The sequence below is a fragment of the Neofelis nebulosa genome, chromosome 9, assembly GCF_028018385.1.
Source record: "Neofelis nebulosa isolate mNeoNeb1 chromosome 9, mNeoNeb1.pri, whole genome shotgun sequence".
In the NCBI taxonomy this organism is placed as follows: domain Eukaryota; kingdom Metazoa; phylum Chordata; class Mammalia; order Carnivora; family Felidae; genus Neofelis; species Neofelis nebulosa.
This window is the reverse complement of record NC_080790.1, coordinates 20651292-20667798: the sequence shown is the minus strand read 5'-3', so window position 1 is coordinate 20667798 and position 16507 is coordinate 20651292. Positions and strand designations below refer to the sequence as shown.

General features: G+C 38.1%; 1 protein-coding gene across 2 annotated transcripts in view; it reads left to right on the top strand.

Annotated features, from left to right (window-relative positions):
* The window catches only part of ASXL2 (ASXL transcriptional regulator 2), a 135898-nt gene that overhangs the window by 62069 nt on the left and 57322 nt on the right, over positions 1 to 16507 (top strand). The window contains exon 3 of one of the 2 annotated variants that reach the window (XM_058682748.1): positions 15612 to 15720. In XM_058682748.1, the coding sequence (XP_058538731.1) occupies positions 15612 to 15720 (109 nt within the window). Of the gene's footprint in view, positions 1 to 15490; positions 15721 to 16507 lie in introns of those variants that run through there. The other variant, XM_058682750.1, reaches the window with a different exon arrangement.

Sequence of the window (16507 nt, the reverse complement as noted above, 5' to 3'; positions counted from 1 at the left end):
CCAGCCACCACTAATGTGTTCTCCATTTCTGTAATTTTGTCATTTCAATAATTTGTATTAATGGAATTGTATGAAATATATAATATTTGGGATTGACTTTCTCAGTGTAATTCCCTGTGGATTCATCCAGGTTGTTGTCTGTGTCAGTATTTCGTTTTCTTTTTTTATTGCTGAGTAGTATTCAGTGACATGGCTGTACAGTTTATTTAACTAGTCACTCATGGAAGGACATCTAAATTGTCTCCAGTTTTTCACTGTTACAAATAAAGCTTCTATGAAAAGTATACATGTTTTTGTGTGAACATAAATTTTCCTTTCTCTGGTGTAAATGCCCACAAGTGCAGTTGCTGATGTTGTATGGTAAGTGCATATTTAGTTTTTTGTTGTTGCTGGTTAAAAAAATTTTTTAAATTCATTTTTGAGAGACACAGTGAGTGGGGGAGGGGCAGAGAGAGAGGGAGACACAGAATCTGAAGCAGGCTCCAGGCTCTGAGCTGTCAGCACAGAGCCTGATGTTCGAACTCACGGACTGCAAGATCATGACCTGAGCTGAAGTTGACACTTAACCAACGGAGCCACCCAGGTGCCCCTAGTTTTTTTTTTTGTTTTTTGTTTTTATGTTTATTTTTGAGAGAGAGAGAGCGTGAGAGTGTGCTAGCGGGGGAGGGCGGGCAGAGAGAGAGGAAGACAGAGGATCTGAAGCAGGCTCTGTGCTGACAGCAGACAGCACGATGTGAGGCTCAAACTCACAAACTGTGAGATCGTGACCTGAGCTGAAGTCAAGACACTTAACCGACCGAGTCACCCAGGTGTCCCATGCACGTTTAGTTTAAAGACACTTTCACATTGTTTCCCACAGTGATTGTACCATTTTACATTCCCACTAGCAACATTTGAGAGATCCAGTGTCTTTGAATTTGAAATGAATTTCTTATAAATAGCATATAGTTGGATTGTGGGGTTTTTAAGCCTTCTCTGCTAATCTTTGCCTTTTAATTTGTATATATATGTTATTTATGTTTAGGTTAATTATTAATAGAGTTTATGCCTGCCATTTTATTATTTGTTTTCTGTTTGTTCTGTTTTTGTTCTTCTATTTTTCTTTTCTTACCTTCCCATGGATTATTTTAGGGTTCCATATTGGCTTATTTATAGTGCATTTCTTTGTATATCTGCCTAATTTTCTTACGGTTTGCTCTGGGTATTAGAGTGTACAATATGTGATTTATCATTCTGATGATATGAACATTTTACCACTTTGAAGTGTGGAAGCTATTCCATTTAGGTTCTTATCACATGATGTTTTTGTTTTTGTTTTTTTTTTAAAGATATAGAGAACTTTTTTATTTATTTATTTATTTTTTTTATTTATTTTTGGGACAGAGAGAGACAGAGCATGAACGGGGGAGGGGCAGAGAGAGAGGGAGACACAGAATCGGAAACAGGCTCCAGGCTCCGAGCCATCAGCCCAGAGCCCGACGCGGGGCTCGAACTCACGGACCGCGAGATCGTGACCTGGCTGAAGTCGGACACTTAACCGACTGCGCCACCCAGGCGCCCCTGATGTTTTAATTTTTGTTTCAATCATCAAGTATTAGCTAAAACCTCATGAGAAGGTTAGTCTATTGTATGTATGCTTACTTCTATTCTTCCTTATTTCCTGGTGCTCTAGTATCCTTTCTTTTATTTTTCTGTTTAAAGAACTTCCTTTAGCCATTCTTGGAGAGTGGGTCTGCTAGCAATACATTTCTTTAGTTTTATTGTTTCTAGGACTGTCTTTATTTCTCCTTTGCTTATGAAGGACAGTTCTTTAGATCTAGAATTCTTAAGTAATTTTTATAAAATCAACGGTTCATTTTGTTCAGCGTTTGTAAGATGTGGTACTACGTCTTTCTGGTCTCTGGTGTCAGATGAGAACTCTACTGTTGATTGAATTAGTATTTCCCTACAGGTAATGTGTTGTTCCTTTCCAACAGCTTTCAGGACTTTTTTTTTGGATTTAGTATTCAGAAATTTAATTATGTGTCTTCATGTGCAGACTTCTTCAAGTTTATTTTATTTAGATTCATTGAGTTTCTTGAGTATTTATGTTTATTTTTCACCAAATAAGAGAAGTTTTTAGCCAGTAGTCCTTTCAATACTCTTTGTCTTTCTTTTCTTTCTGGGCTCATGGTATGAACTTTTTTATAACTTTAAGTTTCTTTCCTATTTGTTGTATTTTCATTTTTTTCAGTAAAGTTTCTTTTATATACATTTTTTTTTTAATTTTTTTTTTTTAACGTTTATTTATTTTTGAGACAGAGAGAGACAAAGCATGAATGGGGGAGGGGCAGAGAGAGGGGGAGACACAGAATCGGAAACAGGCTCCGAGCCATCAGCCCAGAGCCCAACGCGGGGCTCGAACTCACGGACCATGAGATCATGACCTGAGCTGAAGTCGGCCGCTTAACCGACTGAGCCACCCAGGCGCCCCTCTTTTATATATTTTTTAAAGTTTATCTACTTTTGAGACAGAGAGAGAGAGAGACAGACAGACAGACAGAGTGTGGGGTTGGGGGGGAGGGCAGGGACACAGAGAGAGGGAGATGCAGAATCTGAAGCATCTGACTTGTCAGCTCCAGCCTCTGACTTGTCAGCACAGAGCCCGATGTGGGGCTCAAACTCACAGACCGTGAGATCATGACCCAAGCCAGAGTCAATGCTCAGCTGACTGAGCCACCCAGCTACCCCTGTTTCAAGAAAAATTTTAAGTGCATATAGAAGCATCCTTGTCTTATAATTTCAACATCTGTCTTAGTGTTGGTGTCAGTTGATTGTCTTTTCTCATTTAGGTTGTGATTTTCTTGGTTTTTGGTATGATAAGTGATTATTGTATTTGGATCCTGGATATTTTTTAATTTTTATTTTTTGGATCCTGGATGTTTTAGTTTTTATGTTAGGAGATGTTGGGTCCTATTAAATTGAAATCTTTTATTTAAGCGGGGATTCACACTGCTTGGGTTTACCATGTGAGTTCTAGACTCTTTTGGTGGACTGTGATTCAATAACAATTTAATTTTCACAGCCTTTGCTTTGCTATTTGGGTCTTGTTGTTTTATTTGATGACAGAGGCTCCCAGTGATCTCTGCTGTTTTCTTCTGAGGGGGTAGAAGGAGTTTCCATAGGCCAGGCTGCCTGATGCCTCTAAATGTGGGATAAAGGAAGTCTCCAGCCTATGGAGGCAGAGAGGCTTTCCAGGCCATGTGCTTATGATGGTTCTTTCTCTTGCTTGCGCCACTGGTCTGCTGAGCCTATCAGGGGAGAGAGCTAGTAGCCTTTGGCTGACCAGGACAAAGAGGCTTCCTGAACTGGGCTGCTGCTTCTGGTCTGATCACATTTGCAGATGCCGCCTTGCCTTGCCTTGCCTTGCCTTGCCTTGCCTTGCCTTGCCTTGCCTTTTTTAGTCTTTATTTTAAGTTTGAGGGAAGCTCATTTGCAGTTAAAACCATTTAATTGTATAAGGTTTACCATAACTCTTAAGTTACTTCTGTGAGTTGGAAAATGCTAGAAATTAGTAAGATTAATGAATCAACTGACTACTTCAAAATTCTGAATCTTGGGGTGCCTGCCTGGTTTAGTCAATAGATCATGTGACTCTGGGTCTTGGGGTCATGAGTTCAAGCCCCATGTTATTTCTCGTAAGATTGAAAAGCAAGATGCTTTAGTTAATCAGTAGTGGAAATGGCCACAGGCTAAGATAGGAGTCAGGTACTTTATGCATATGATCTTTTAAATCTTTTTTTTTTTTTTTTAAGTTTATTTATTTTCAGAGAGAGTGAACGAATGAGCAAGGGTGAGCCGGGGGAGGGGCAGAGAGAAAGAGAGACTCCCAAGTGGGCTCTACACCATCAACGCGGAGCCTGATGCGGGCTCACGAACTGTGAGATCGTGACCTGAGCCAAAAATCAAGAGTTGGACGCTTAACTGACTGAGCCTTCCAGGTGCCCCTGATCTATTTAATTTTAAACCCTCTGAAGTCTTTATTTCATAGATAAAGACATTGAAGCAGTAAGAAATTACATAGCTAGTTAGTGATAAAACTTGAATCCACATCTTTCTGACTCCAAAATGTAAGTGCTGCTTCTGCTGCCTCATTTTTTCTTTTTAGTAGGATCAGGAGATGGAGTAAGCCTCTTAAAGGAGTCTTTTTTTTTTTTTTTTTTTTAAATGTTTATTTATTTTGAGAGAGAGCGAGTATGAGAGGGGGTGAGGCAGAGAGAGCGAATCCCACGCAGGCTTCTCACTGTCAGCACAGAGCCAGATGTGGGGCTCAAACTCACATACGGCGAGTTCATGACCTAAGCCAAAGTCGGACGCTCAACCAACTGAGCTCAACCAGCTGAGCCACCCAGGAGCCCCTACTTTAAATTTTGCTTTAACATTTATTCATTTTTTGAGAGACAGAGCGTGAGCGCGGGAGGGGCATAGAGCGAGGGAGACACAGAATCCGAAGCAGACTCCAGGCTCTGAGCTGTCAGCACAGAGCCCGACACGGGGCTCGAACTCACGGGCTGCGAGATCATGACCTGAGCTGAAGCTTAACTGACTGAGCCACCCACATGCCCCTTTATTTACTTTAAAATAAAACAGAATCATTGGCTCTTTTTTTTGTTTTCTTTTTTTTCCTCTGGTGAAATGGTTTTGCTTATATCTTACTGGTACTGGACAAACCATGCTTTTGAGAAAACAGTAGTAGGGGAAAAAGTCAAAAATGGAAAGATAAAGATGAGAGTGTAAACAGTATACAAAACACATTTTTCAGAGTCTGTGTTTATTTCTGTGACCTCCACCTCCATGCTAGTCCTAGATTACTCTCTCATTTGTTTTATGCCCTTTGGCTACTCCGCTAATCCAGACCTTTCATTTTGGGATCCCAAAAGGGCTTCTCCAAAAATGCCTGTTTAAAAATTTCCCTCAATACCTTTTCAGCTGTCCAGTGATCCTTTCCCATTTGTTTCATGGTGTGTTTGGGGAGGAAAATAGTTTGAAGAAACTAATTCATTAAAGTATGGATGAGTCACATGCTACTTTGAAAAACTTTACATTTATGTTATTTCCTTTTTATTTATATTTTATTTTATTAAAAATATTTTTTAATGTTTAATTATTTTTGAGACAGAGAAAGACAGAGCATGAACGGGGGAGGGGCAGAGAGAGAGGGAGACACAGAATCCGAAGCAGCTCCAGGCTCTGAGCTTTCAGCACAGAGCCCGATGCGGGGCTCGAACTCACAGACTGTGAGATCATGACCTGAGGTGAAGTTGGAAGCTCAACAGACTGAGCCACCCGGGCGCCCCAATATTATTTCCTTTTTAAAAGTTAGATTCGTTGTTACCCAAATGAATTTCTTGTTGGAAGAATTGCTGATAACATGACCAAGGGAGAGCAAACAAAAGACTTTAATGAAAGGGTTTCTAAGAATACAAAAATTTCCAGTGACTTAAAAACCTACCAAGGTTATTTATTAATTTAGTGATTTCTAAACTCCCTGTTTTTCAACATAAGGGTTCTGCTGAGTTCTGTTTTGTTCTATGTACTCTGTCAGGTAAGCATGCCATAAAAATCAGTTCATCCTTAGTTTTCAAGTTACTTAGGCTAAATTTTCAGCTCGTATGTGGATAATGATTACTGTGCATGTGCATCTGTGTCTGTATAGATATGTGCATAAGTGTATCAGTTGAATGAAAGATTCTTATGTTTATTATCTTTTTATATTTAAAATTAAGCTGAAATAGGGCATTCAAGTATCTGGGGAACTAGATGACTCTACATATCTTTTAACCTTGGAAGTCTGAGTCTGTTATTTAATCCTATTGAAATTCAAGGGATTGAGCTGTGAAGGATAAATATAGAGTGTGTAATAGTTCCGTCAGAGATAAGGAAGCTGATTAATTGAGGCCTAGTTTTGACAAGCCTATTCTGTAGGAGGGAGTACAGAAAAATGAACAAGAGATTGAGATTAGAAATTAGGCTGGGTAAATTATTACAAGGGGAAATATCAGTAGGAATAAATAAATTAGACTGTTGAAGTCTGTTTTTTCTTTTTTTTTTAAATGTTTATATATTTTTGAGAGAGAGCCAGCGAGTAAGCAAGCGCAAGTAGGGGAGGGGCAGAGAGAGAGAGAGGGACAGAGGATGCAAAGCTGGCCCTTGTTGACAGCAGAGAGCCTGATGCAAGGCTCCAACTCAGGAACTGCCAGATTGTGACCTGAGCGAAAATCAAGAGTCGATGCTTAACCGACTGAGCCACCTAGGCGCCCCTACACTGGTGAAGTCTCTTAAAGCTCTTTATCAAAGGCTTGAAATGAGCATAATAAATACTGGAGGATATTGGAGAATTTTGAGGATGAACAGTAAAAGTTTATTCAATTTCTTTAAATTGGTTGCAGGAGGGGATGCTAGTGAGGAGAGAACCACAAATATGGGAAGGTATAGACTTTAGGATTTTATGAAGAGTCTTAAAGTACTGGAAGGACTGTCCTATGGAATAATGAAGAAATAATGGTAAACTTCTTCCCCCCACTACAAAGATAAATTATTTCAAGGTCATTTTGGAAAATTCACAGTACAGAAAAAAACAAAGAGGAAAGAAAAGATTGTCCCAGATTTTTTCCACTGTGATAGCCACTGATTTCCAGCATAAAGTCAAGACTAAAAATGAAGTTATGGGAAGACACACTTGGCTAAGCTTGAGGAAGAATATAAATGATCGGAAATGCTTGAGGACATAGTTAGCCTCCACTACCTCAAATGCTTGTGCAAAAGATTGGACAATTATCTATTGATGTTTTCAGAGGAGCTCTAAGCATCTGTAGTAAATGGGCTAGATGACCTGTGAAGCTCCTTGTCAATCTGTGGATTTACCTGATTCTTTTTTTTTTTTTTTTAATTTTTTAAAATGTTTTATTTATACTTGAGAGAGAGAGAGACAGAGCATGAGCGAGGGAGGGGCAGAGTGAGAGAGGGACACAAAATCCAAAGCAGGCTTTAGGCTCTGAGCTGTCAGCACAGAGCCTGACATGGGGCTTAAACTCACAAGCTGTGAAATCATGACCTGAGCTGAAGTTGGACACTTTACCGAATGAGCCACTCAGGCCCCCCATTTTTAAAAAAATATTCATTTATTTTTAAGGGAGAGAGACAGAATGTGAGTGGTGGAGGGGCATAGAGAGAGGAAGACACAGAATCCAAAGCAAGCTCCAGGCTCTAAGCTATCAGCCCAGAGCCTGATGCAGGTCTCAAACTCATGGACCATGAGACCATGACCTGAGCCAAAGTCGCATGCTTAACTGACTGAGCCACACAGGTGCCCCTGGATTTACCTGATTTTTATCTGTGGGTGTTACATAAACTGAAAATAAGGTAAAGAATGAGTAAGAGTTGAGGATTTTATTTGACCTAGCAAATCCACTTCTGGGTATACACATAAAAGAATTGAGGCAGAGACTTGAATACATATTTTTGTAGCAATACTCATAATAGCAATAGTCACAATAGGCAAAAGATAGAAACAGCCCAGATGTCCATTAATGAATGAATGGATGAACAAAATGTGGCATATACATTCAGTGGACTGGTATTCAGCCTTAAAAAAGAAGGAAATTCTGGAGCACCTGGGTGACTCAGGTAAGCATCCCACTCTTGATTTCGGCTCTGGCTATGATCTAATAGTTCGTGGGATCAAGCCTGAGTCAGGCTCTGTGCTGACAGCATGGAGCCTGCTTGGGATTCTCTCACTATCTTTCTCTCTGCCCCTCTTCCACTCTGCTGCGCATGCTCTCTTGCTCTCTCTCAAAATAAACAAGTAAATAAATAAACATTAAAAAAAGGACATTCTGACATATGCTACAACATGGATGAAATTTGAAGACACTGTACGAAGTGAAATAAACCAGACAGAGGAGGAGAAATACTGTGTGATTCCACTTACTGTTTATAGAGGCAAAAAATAGAAGGGTGGTTGCCAGGGGATGGATGTAGGGGAGAAATGGGAGGTGTTTAATGGGCATAGGGTTTGAGTTTTACAAGATAAGAGTTCTAGAGGTTGGTTGTGTAAGTGGTATGAATTTATTTAAGTGTAAGTGAAGTGCACACACACAGAAATGGTTGAGTTGGTAAATTTTATATATAGCTGTTTCTGATTGTGTTCAGTTCTTTTTTTTAATGTAAATTTATTTATTTTGGGAGAGAGCATGCATGCATGCCAGCGGGGGAGGGGCAGAGAGAATCCCAAGCAGGCACAAAGCCTGTCAGCACAGAGCCTGACACAGGGCTCCATCTCCGTGAGACCATGACCTGGGCCAAAATCAAGAGTCAGACGCTTACCTGACTGTGTCACCCAGGTGCCCCTGATTGTGTTCAGTTCTTGTGCTGATAGCAAAATTGCAAATATGGTACATTATTTTACATTACTAAACATTTAAAATTTGCACCAACTTGCCTCGTCTCTCTGGTGGGAGGGAAATATCAGTTAATCATAAATTAAATGATCCTATAGTGTGTGTGCACGCACTAGGAAATGAAGACCTCATATTATCTGGCTCTGCTCAGTGCCAGTTCTGTTAGTTAGTTAGTTAGTTAGTTAGTTAGTTAGTTAGTTAGTTAGTTAGTTATTACATGAAAATGTAAGAATGTGTACTTATGGAAACTTCTGCTTCCTTTTTTATGTCACCAGCACTTACTACCTTGTGGTTACAGAATAGCTGCTTTGTAAATGTTGAATGAATGAGAAACCAGATTAAAACAACTTGACTGAAGGCACCTAGGTGGCTCAGTTGGTTAAGCATCTGACTCTTGTCATGAGTTCAAGCCCTGCACTGGGCTCGTGCTGGGTGGGAAGCCTACTTAAAAGCAAAAACAAAACAACTTTATTGAGGTATGGTGTATGTAACATAAACTTCATCCATTTTAAGTGTACAGCTCAATGATTTTTAGTAAATTTACTGGGTTCGGCAACCATCAGCATAATGCAGTTTTAGAACATTTCCATCTCCCCGGCAAGATCCCTCATACACGTATACAGTTAATAGAAGTTCTCATTGCCAGGCATTAATCTACTTTTTGTCTGTAGATCATGTCTAGATGTTTCATATAAATGGAATCGTATGTGGTTTTTGAGATTAATCATATTGTAGCTTTTATAAGTACTTGATACTTTTGTTTTGGTCCATATTGTTTCCATAGCTTTTCTCATACACAGTGCATGTTTTTAGCTTTTTATTTTATTTATTTGACACATTAATTTCAGACTTTAAGAAAATTTGCAAAAGTGGTAGGAAGAATTTTAACTTTTACCAAAATTTCCCAAATGCTAACATTTTATACTTTATCATTGTATCTATCTAATTTGTATTTCTGAAATGTCAGATTAAATTGTAGACTTAATGCCCTATTCACATTTAAACACTTCAGGGTGTGTTTTCTAAAGGAAAGTACATTCCTTTACATAACCACAATGTAACTCTCAAAATCAGGACACTAACTTTGATATAATATTACAAGCTAACGAACGCAATATATTCGGATTTGGTAATTCTTCCACTGATACCCTAATTCAGGATATCACACATTTGCATTTTTTTCATGTATCTTTATAGTCCTTTAACTGTGGAGCTGTTCTTTAATTTTTGTCTTTTCACGACGTTGGCATTTTTAAAGAACTCAGGCCACCTGTTTTGTAGTCTGTCCCTCAATTTGGTTATGTCTAATGTTTTCTCACAATTAGATTTGTGTTGTGCTTGAGTAGGCTGGAGCAGAGGGTGTGGGAAAATGATCATGGCCAGATTGTATTAATAATTCTGGACTTGGGAGACACCTGGGTGGCTCAGTCTGTTGCGCATCCGACTTTGGCTCAGGTCATGATCTCGCAGTTTGTGAGTTCAGGTCCCACGTTGGGCCTGCTGCGGTCAGCCTGTCAGTGCAGTGCCTGTTTGGGATCCTCTGTCCCCCTCTTTCTGCCCCTCTCCCACTTGCATTCTTTCAAAAAAGATATATTAACAAAAATAATTCTGGACTTGACTCTAAGACATTGTGATATCGTGGATGAATTTTAAAGCTAGGCGAGGTGGCATGATCATATTTGTTTTTAAAACTTTTACCCTGGCTTCAGAGTGGAGAATTGATGGGGGTGAAGGTAAATTTACTGTCTCTTGAGATAGGGAACACTGGAATACTATGAGACTGGAGTGGAGGAGCAAGCCGTTAGGGTCATTACCACAGTTAGTGAATCTCTTCTCTGACATACACTTTATATATATTACCTATAATCTGTGCAGTCAAATTACAGAGTAGGTGGTATTACCCCCATTTTACAGAGGAGACAATGAAGATTAAGGGCATTTAAAGTGACTTGCCTGTGGCCACTCTCAGATCTGTATTCAGATGAGTGTGAATATATGTCTGGCTTTTTTTTGCCACATGGTGATGCCTCCTTTCATTAGTTTCTATATGTAATGTTTCACCTAAGCAGTGTAATTACAAACCTCAGGTCTTTTCAGCCCTACTCAATACTGCTGAGTTACAACTCTTCCTGCAAAGAGAACTAAATAAGGCCGTTGGCAGTATAACTGAAGTTACTTCTATTTTGGGGACTTGTGTATGAAACATCTTACTGTATTCCTTTACATGAGGTAGATTCAGCACAAAATTATAGCATGTGTTCCTTTCCCTCCTCCCCAACTCTACTTTCTTGAGCATGGGTAAGAAAAATTAGAAGCTGCATTGTCTCATGAATTATGTAATCTCTTGAGGCGTTCTTGCTTCAGGTGTCAGGACTTACCTCATACTGTACTTAAACTTCACTTTACGTTGGTATTGATCTTCTGAGTACCAGGGTTTTATCGCCCATTCACATGGAACCTATTTCTTTGAATTATTCAGTTCTTGTATTTAATTATATAATTATGGAGTTATTTTCCTTGAAGATCTATTACTACCATCATGGGAAGTGTAGCCTTTTATACTTCTCTGCCATTGCTTCATTATTCTTAAAAATAAACTCTGCCAGGATTTTCTGACTTTTTGTATTTTCCTGAAACCAAATCTAAGTTTTTGTTTTAATTAGTATAGTATTCTGTATATCTTGTGGGTTATTCAGAACTTCCCTATCTCCTTTAAAGGAAAATTATACCCAGATTTGCAAGGAAAATATTATGATGGTGTTTTTAAGACTTTTACCACATCTTTTCACCAGATGTGTATCATTTACTTTCATTTCTTGGGTTTTCCTTTAAGGAGTTTTTTTGGTTTGGGTTGTTTTGTTTCTGTTTTTGTGTTTTGGATTCTAGGTCCTAGATCCTAGATCACATTATTTGTTTCTTTCTCTGACTTAAAGTACTTTATTTTTTTTTTAAATTTTATTTTTTTAAAGTGATCTCTACACCCAACATGGGACTCAAACTCACAGTCTAGAGATCAAGAACGCAATTTCTACTGACTGAGCCAACCAGACGCCCTATTAATGTAGTTGTTACTGATTGATGTCTTGTTGGTTACTGTACTAATACATGGCCAACCATTTCCTTATTAATGAACTTTAAGCCATTTTCAGTGCTTTGACACTTTTAACAATGCTGGATATAATCCTCCTATATATGGCCGTAAGTCCTTGTGGCCTTATTTTTATAGGATGGATACAAGTGGGATTATTGGATCAGTGGGCCCTAATTTTTTTTTCATTTCAATGGAAATTTCCATGTTACTTCCCTAAGATAGAACTGAGAAGGGATGGGAAAGGTGGTAATTTTTAGCTCTGCCAACAGTCTTTTAAGAGTACTCATTTGCCCATAACCTTATCAGCAATGGATTTTATCAATTCATTTGATTTTTTGTTTTTTATTTTAAAGTAATTATAGACTCCCAGGAAACTGGGAAAGTAATCCCATGTATACCTCACCCAGCTTCCTCCAGTGCAACATCAAAACCAGGAAATTGATGTTAGCACAGTACTGTTAACTAAGATGTGGATTCATTTGATTTCCAGTCTAATTAGCGGTATCTTGATTTAATTTTTTCCCCTTTGATCACTAAGAAGTTTGGGCTTCCTTTTAAGTGTTCTATAGGCCATTTACATACATGTTTTATGATCACTTATTCATATCTTTTATCCACTTAAAAAAATTTTTTTTTAAGTTATTTATTTATTTTGAGAGAGAAAGAGAGAGCACAAGCTGGGGAGGGGCAGAGAGAAAGAGAGAATCCCAAGCAGGCTCTGCACCATCAGCGCAGAGCCCAATGTGGGGCTCGAACCTACAAACTGTGAGATCACAACCTGAGCCGAGATCGAGAGTTGGATGCTTAACTGATGGCACCACCCAGGCTCCCTCTTTATCCACTTTTTTAAATTGGTTGTTTGTGTTTTCCTAAAAGCAGCTCTTGTACTACTGTTCATTATTTTGTCTGCCATTTGTTTCACAGTTACTCCTTTCAGCTTCATATACTGTCTACAGTTTGGTTGATCTTATTTTTTTTTGCTACATAGAGATGTTTATTTTTATTTAATCATTGTTTCTCTTTTGTGGTTTTTAGGTTTTTCTCTCTTATTTAGAAAGGTTTATCTATCTTGCAGTGATACACTATTTTCCTTTTAATAATCTCCTATTTTTTTTACAGTTTGGCCTTTAATCCATTTGGAATGTTGTGCATATACTGTGAAAATTAGTTTCCCCAGATGAATAACATGCTATGCCAGCACTACTTAACATAAACTATTTTATTTACACTTCTTTTGGTTGCTTTTGACTTAAAATCTCAGCAGTTCCAAAGGTAGGATCGGCTTAAGGCAAGGCTTGATAGAACCGCAAAAGTAACATTGCTAAAATTATTGCTGTTTTCCTTTTTTTTCTTTCGTCAATTCAGTGCCTTTTTGGGTGTTGTATTTTTCCCTATAATCCTTATCCAACCCTTCCTTTGTCTGTCCTATGTGTTGTTTACCGCAAATCCAGATACTTTCCTCATGGTCACATGATTGAAAGGTTTAGGTATTACTTCATCTTACTGCTAAGGGGAAGAGAGGGAGTTTCTTTTCTTAAATGCCCAAGTAAATAGCTCCTAGGATTGTTGCCCCTGATTAAGTCATGTGTCTGTTCCTGAATCTGTTACTGTGGGGGTGGGGAATGGGGGTGCTTTTTCAACTGATTGGCTTTTTCAACCAGGAATCATGGTTTAACAGTTTGAATTTACACCTGTGATGCACAGGGGGTTGAATCTGTCTCAACCACATGTGTGAGAGTGGGAGAGGAATAATGTTTCATGGGAAATTTTAGGTATTGTCTTAGAAGAGGGAATAGATAGATGCTAGGTAGTCAAACCACAGGTGACCATGTCATGAGCCTGTCTCCTTCCTACTACACAGATCATACAGATAGGTACAGAATTGTACAGTTAACAAAAATCTCACTTTTTACATTTATTAGCTGTTTCTGTATTTTGTTTTGTTTTAACAACAGTCTAGAGTGTTCATTTGCCTATTTATTTTGTCTTAGAAACATATTACTTCAATAATAATAGCATACAGTACATTTTAATATCTTTTTAAGTCTCCCATCATTTTTTGCCCAGAGATTTTTTTTTTAAGTTTATTTATTTTTTTGAGAGAGTGAGAGAGAGCACGAGCACAAGTAGGGGAGGGTTAGAAAGAGAGGGAGAGAGAGAATTCCAAGCAGATTCTAGGCTGTCAATAGAGCTTGACTTGGGGCCTAAGATCATGAGATCATGACCTGAGCCAAAATCATGGTCGCCTGACTGACCGAGCCACCCGCCCAGGTGCCCCGCCCAGAAATTTCTTATATATTTATGTGATATAAACTTTGGAATTCTGACTAGAATTGAATTGTGTGTGTGTGTGTGTGTGTGTGTGTGTGTGTGTGTGTGTGTGTGTGTGTTTAAGTAGGCTCCAACGTGGAACTTTGTACTCACGACTCTGAGATAAGAGTTGTATATTTAACCAACTGAGTCACCCAGTTGCCCTGCAGTATGTGTGTTTTTAAGATGGAAGTTCCAAATTATGTAAACATAACTATGAAAATCAACCTGGAGAGTCTCAACACTTTCTTCAGGAAAAAAAAAAATTTTTTTTTTAATTTTCTTGGTTGCCCTCCATCTTCTTAACAGTTTTTGACCCTCAACACTTTCATAACTACCAGAAGACAGTGGACCCATGGTCCTGCTCTCCCCCATAGACAACTCTTTAGGTATATCCAAGATACCTAGCAGCTTCTTCTATTAGGCTTATTTGGGTTTTTGAGTGGTACCAACAGAGAATTAAGAGAGAGAACAGCTCAGGTATTAGGAGGAAAAAAACCTTTTTAAATTAAGGATGTCACACATCTATTATATTGCTATTTGTTAGATAAGTACAAAAAGATAGGAAAATGAAATGTGGTAACAGAAAGGAAAGTATTATATTTATATTTTTTACAGATAATCTGTTATATACCTAAAGCTCTAGAGGTTTGGTGAATGTATATTGAAATTAGTAAACATTTAACCAAGGTGCTACAAAGAAGATAAATGTTCTAAAGCCTACTTTACCTCTTTAAGTGATCTTGTAATAGATCTAAGTACAAGAGACTATTGCATTATATATATATATATATATATATATATATATATATATATATGGCATCACTGTGTTGTACACTTGAAACTAATATGAGTAATATATGTCAGTTATATCAATAAAAATGTAAAAAATAAATATGAGACTATATAAATGTGTTCTTTCACACCTCAGATTCAGTCTGTTGCATCAGTGTGCATGGAGATAGAGATATATATATGGTTTTTTATTAATATTGTTTGTTTGAATCTGTATTTGTGTTCTTCCCCCCCCCCCCCCCCGTTTTACTTCTGGACATGTAAAGCTTGTGAAAACTTCTGCTAAATGAAGGAGAACCTTTTTTTTTTTTTCCTTTTTTAATTTTTATTTATTTTTTTAAAATGTTTTATTTATTCTTGAGAGAGAGAGACAGACAGACAGAGTGTGAGCGGGGAGGGGGCAGAGAGAGAAGGAGACACAGAATCCGAAGCAGGCTCTAGGCTCTGAATTGTCAACACAGCCTGACGCAGGGCTCGAACTCACGAACCGTGAGATCATGATCTGAGCCAAAGTTGGACCTTAACCAACTGAGCCACCCAGGTGCTCCCTTTTTTCTTTCTTTCTTTCTTTCTTTCTTTCTTTCTTTCTTTCTTTCTTTCTTTCTTTCTTTCTTTCTTTCTTTTTTAATTTTAGCTTTATGGAGGTATAAATTGACAAAATTGTAAGTGAATTACAGTATTTGTAAAATATATTTGTAATAACTCCTGTAAGGTACATGTTCTCTTGCATGTTAGCTACTGCATCAGGATGAAGAAAATTAAAGAATTAATTTTTCTTTAGATACACGGGGATAAATTTTACATCCATTTCTCCATGGCATCCTTTCTGTAGGTTGATATTATAGTTTATAAAATGTGTTTATGTGAAATGATGTTGATCAGTTAGTTTTATCTTAAGTCAGTGTCATGTAGGATACTCAGAGACAGAAACTAATCATTGTGTTCCTCTTGTTCTTTTTTTTATTTTTCCTTTGCAGTGGGACTTCCCCTCTTGCATGCCTGAATGCAATGTTGCACACAAACTCCCGAGGTGAAGAGGGCATCTTCTATAAGGTTCCAGGTAGAATGGGCGTATATACTTTGAAGGTAAATATTTTTGTTAGGACGTCACTTAAAAACTAAAATCGGGAAGAGGTAATATGTTCAACTCTGTATCCTGCACAGTTTTTTTACTAATCTATAACCATCTGTAGGTAGACCAGAAAAGTAATTTTATTTTTTATTCTTTATTATAATGCTATCTTGAAAGGATGAACTGAAAATGACTTCCAGTGACTTTTTAAGGGACCTTACAACATTTGAATAATGAGTGTTACCTTGGAGCTACCACCTTGATGCTTTATATTACTTTGTGATTTTATTCTTGTAGCCTGGATGCTTTATATTACTTTGTGACTTTATTCTCCATTAAATTCAGAGCCGCAGTTCTCCTTTTGTAATGGAGAAAAAGCCAAAGTTCTTGCTTAGTGTTGGCCAGGTAGGATAAACACCGGAATATGGACCCAGATCTGACTGGATTCCTGACTGAGTCTTTGTTCTTTTTTATCCTAATAGTCTTGCTGATTTCTGATTCTGGCACTGAGGTCCCTTCAGTGACAAACAGGAAAACCAATTTAAAGGAGTTTGATTAAAACAGAGAGTTTACTATAGAACTATAAATTCTGAGGAAACTCAGCCTGGATCCAGGAGCTCAAATGATGTCATTGGGGATTGGTCTCTGTCCTTCTTTTGACTTCATTCTCAGGCAGGCTCTCTCCTCTTGTACATGACTTCACTGTCCACCCCAAATCTGCAGGCTGTAAGTCTGGAGAGAAAAGAGCCTTGAGTCTGAAGTGGGAGCCCTCCAGTTAGTTTTGATTTGGTTTAATTGGTT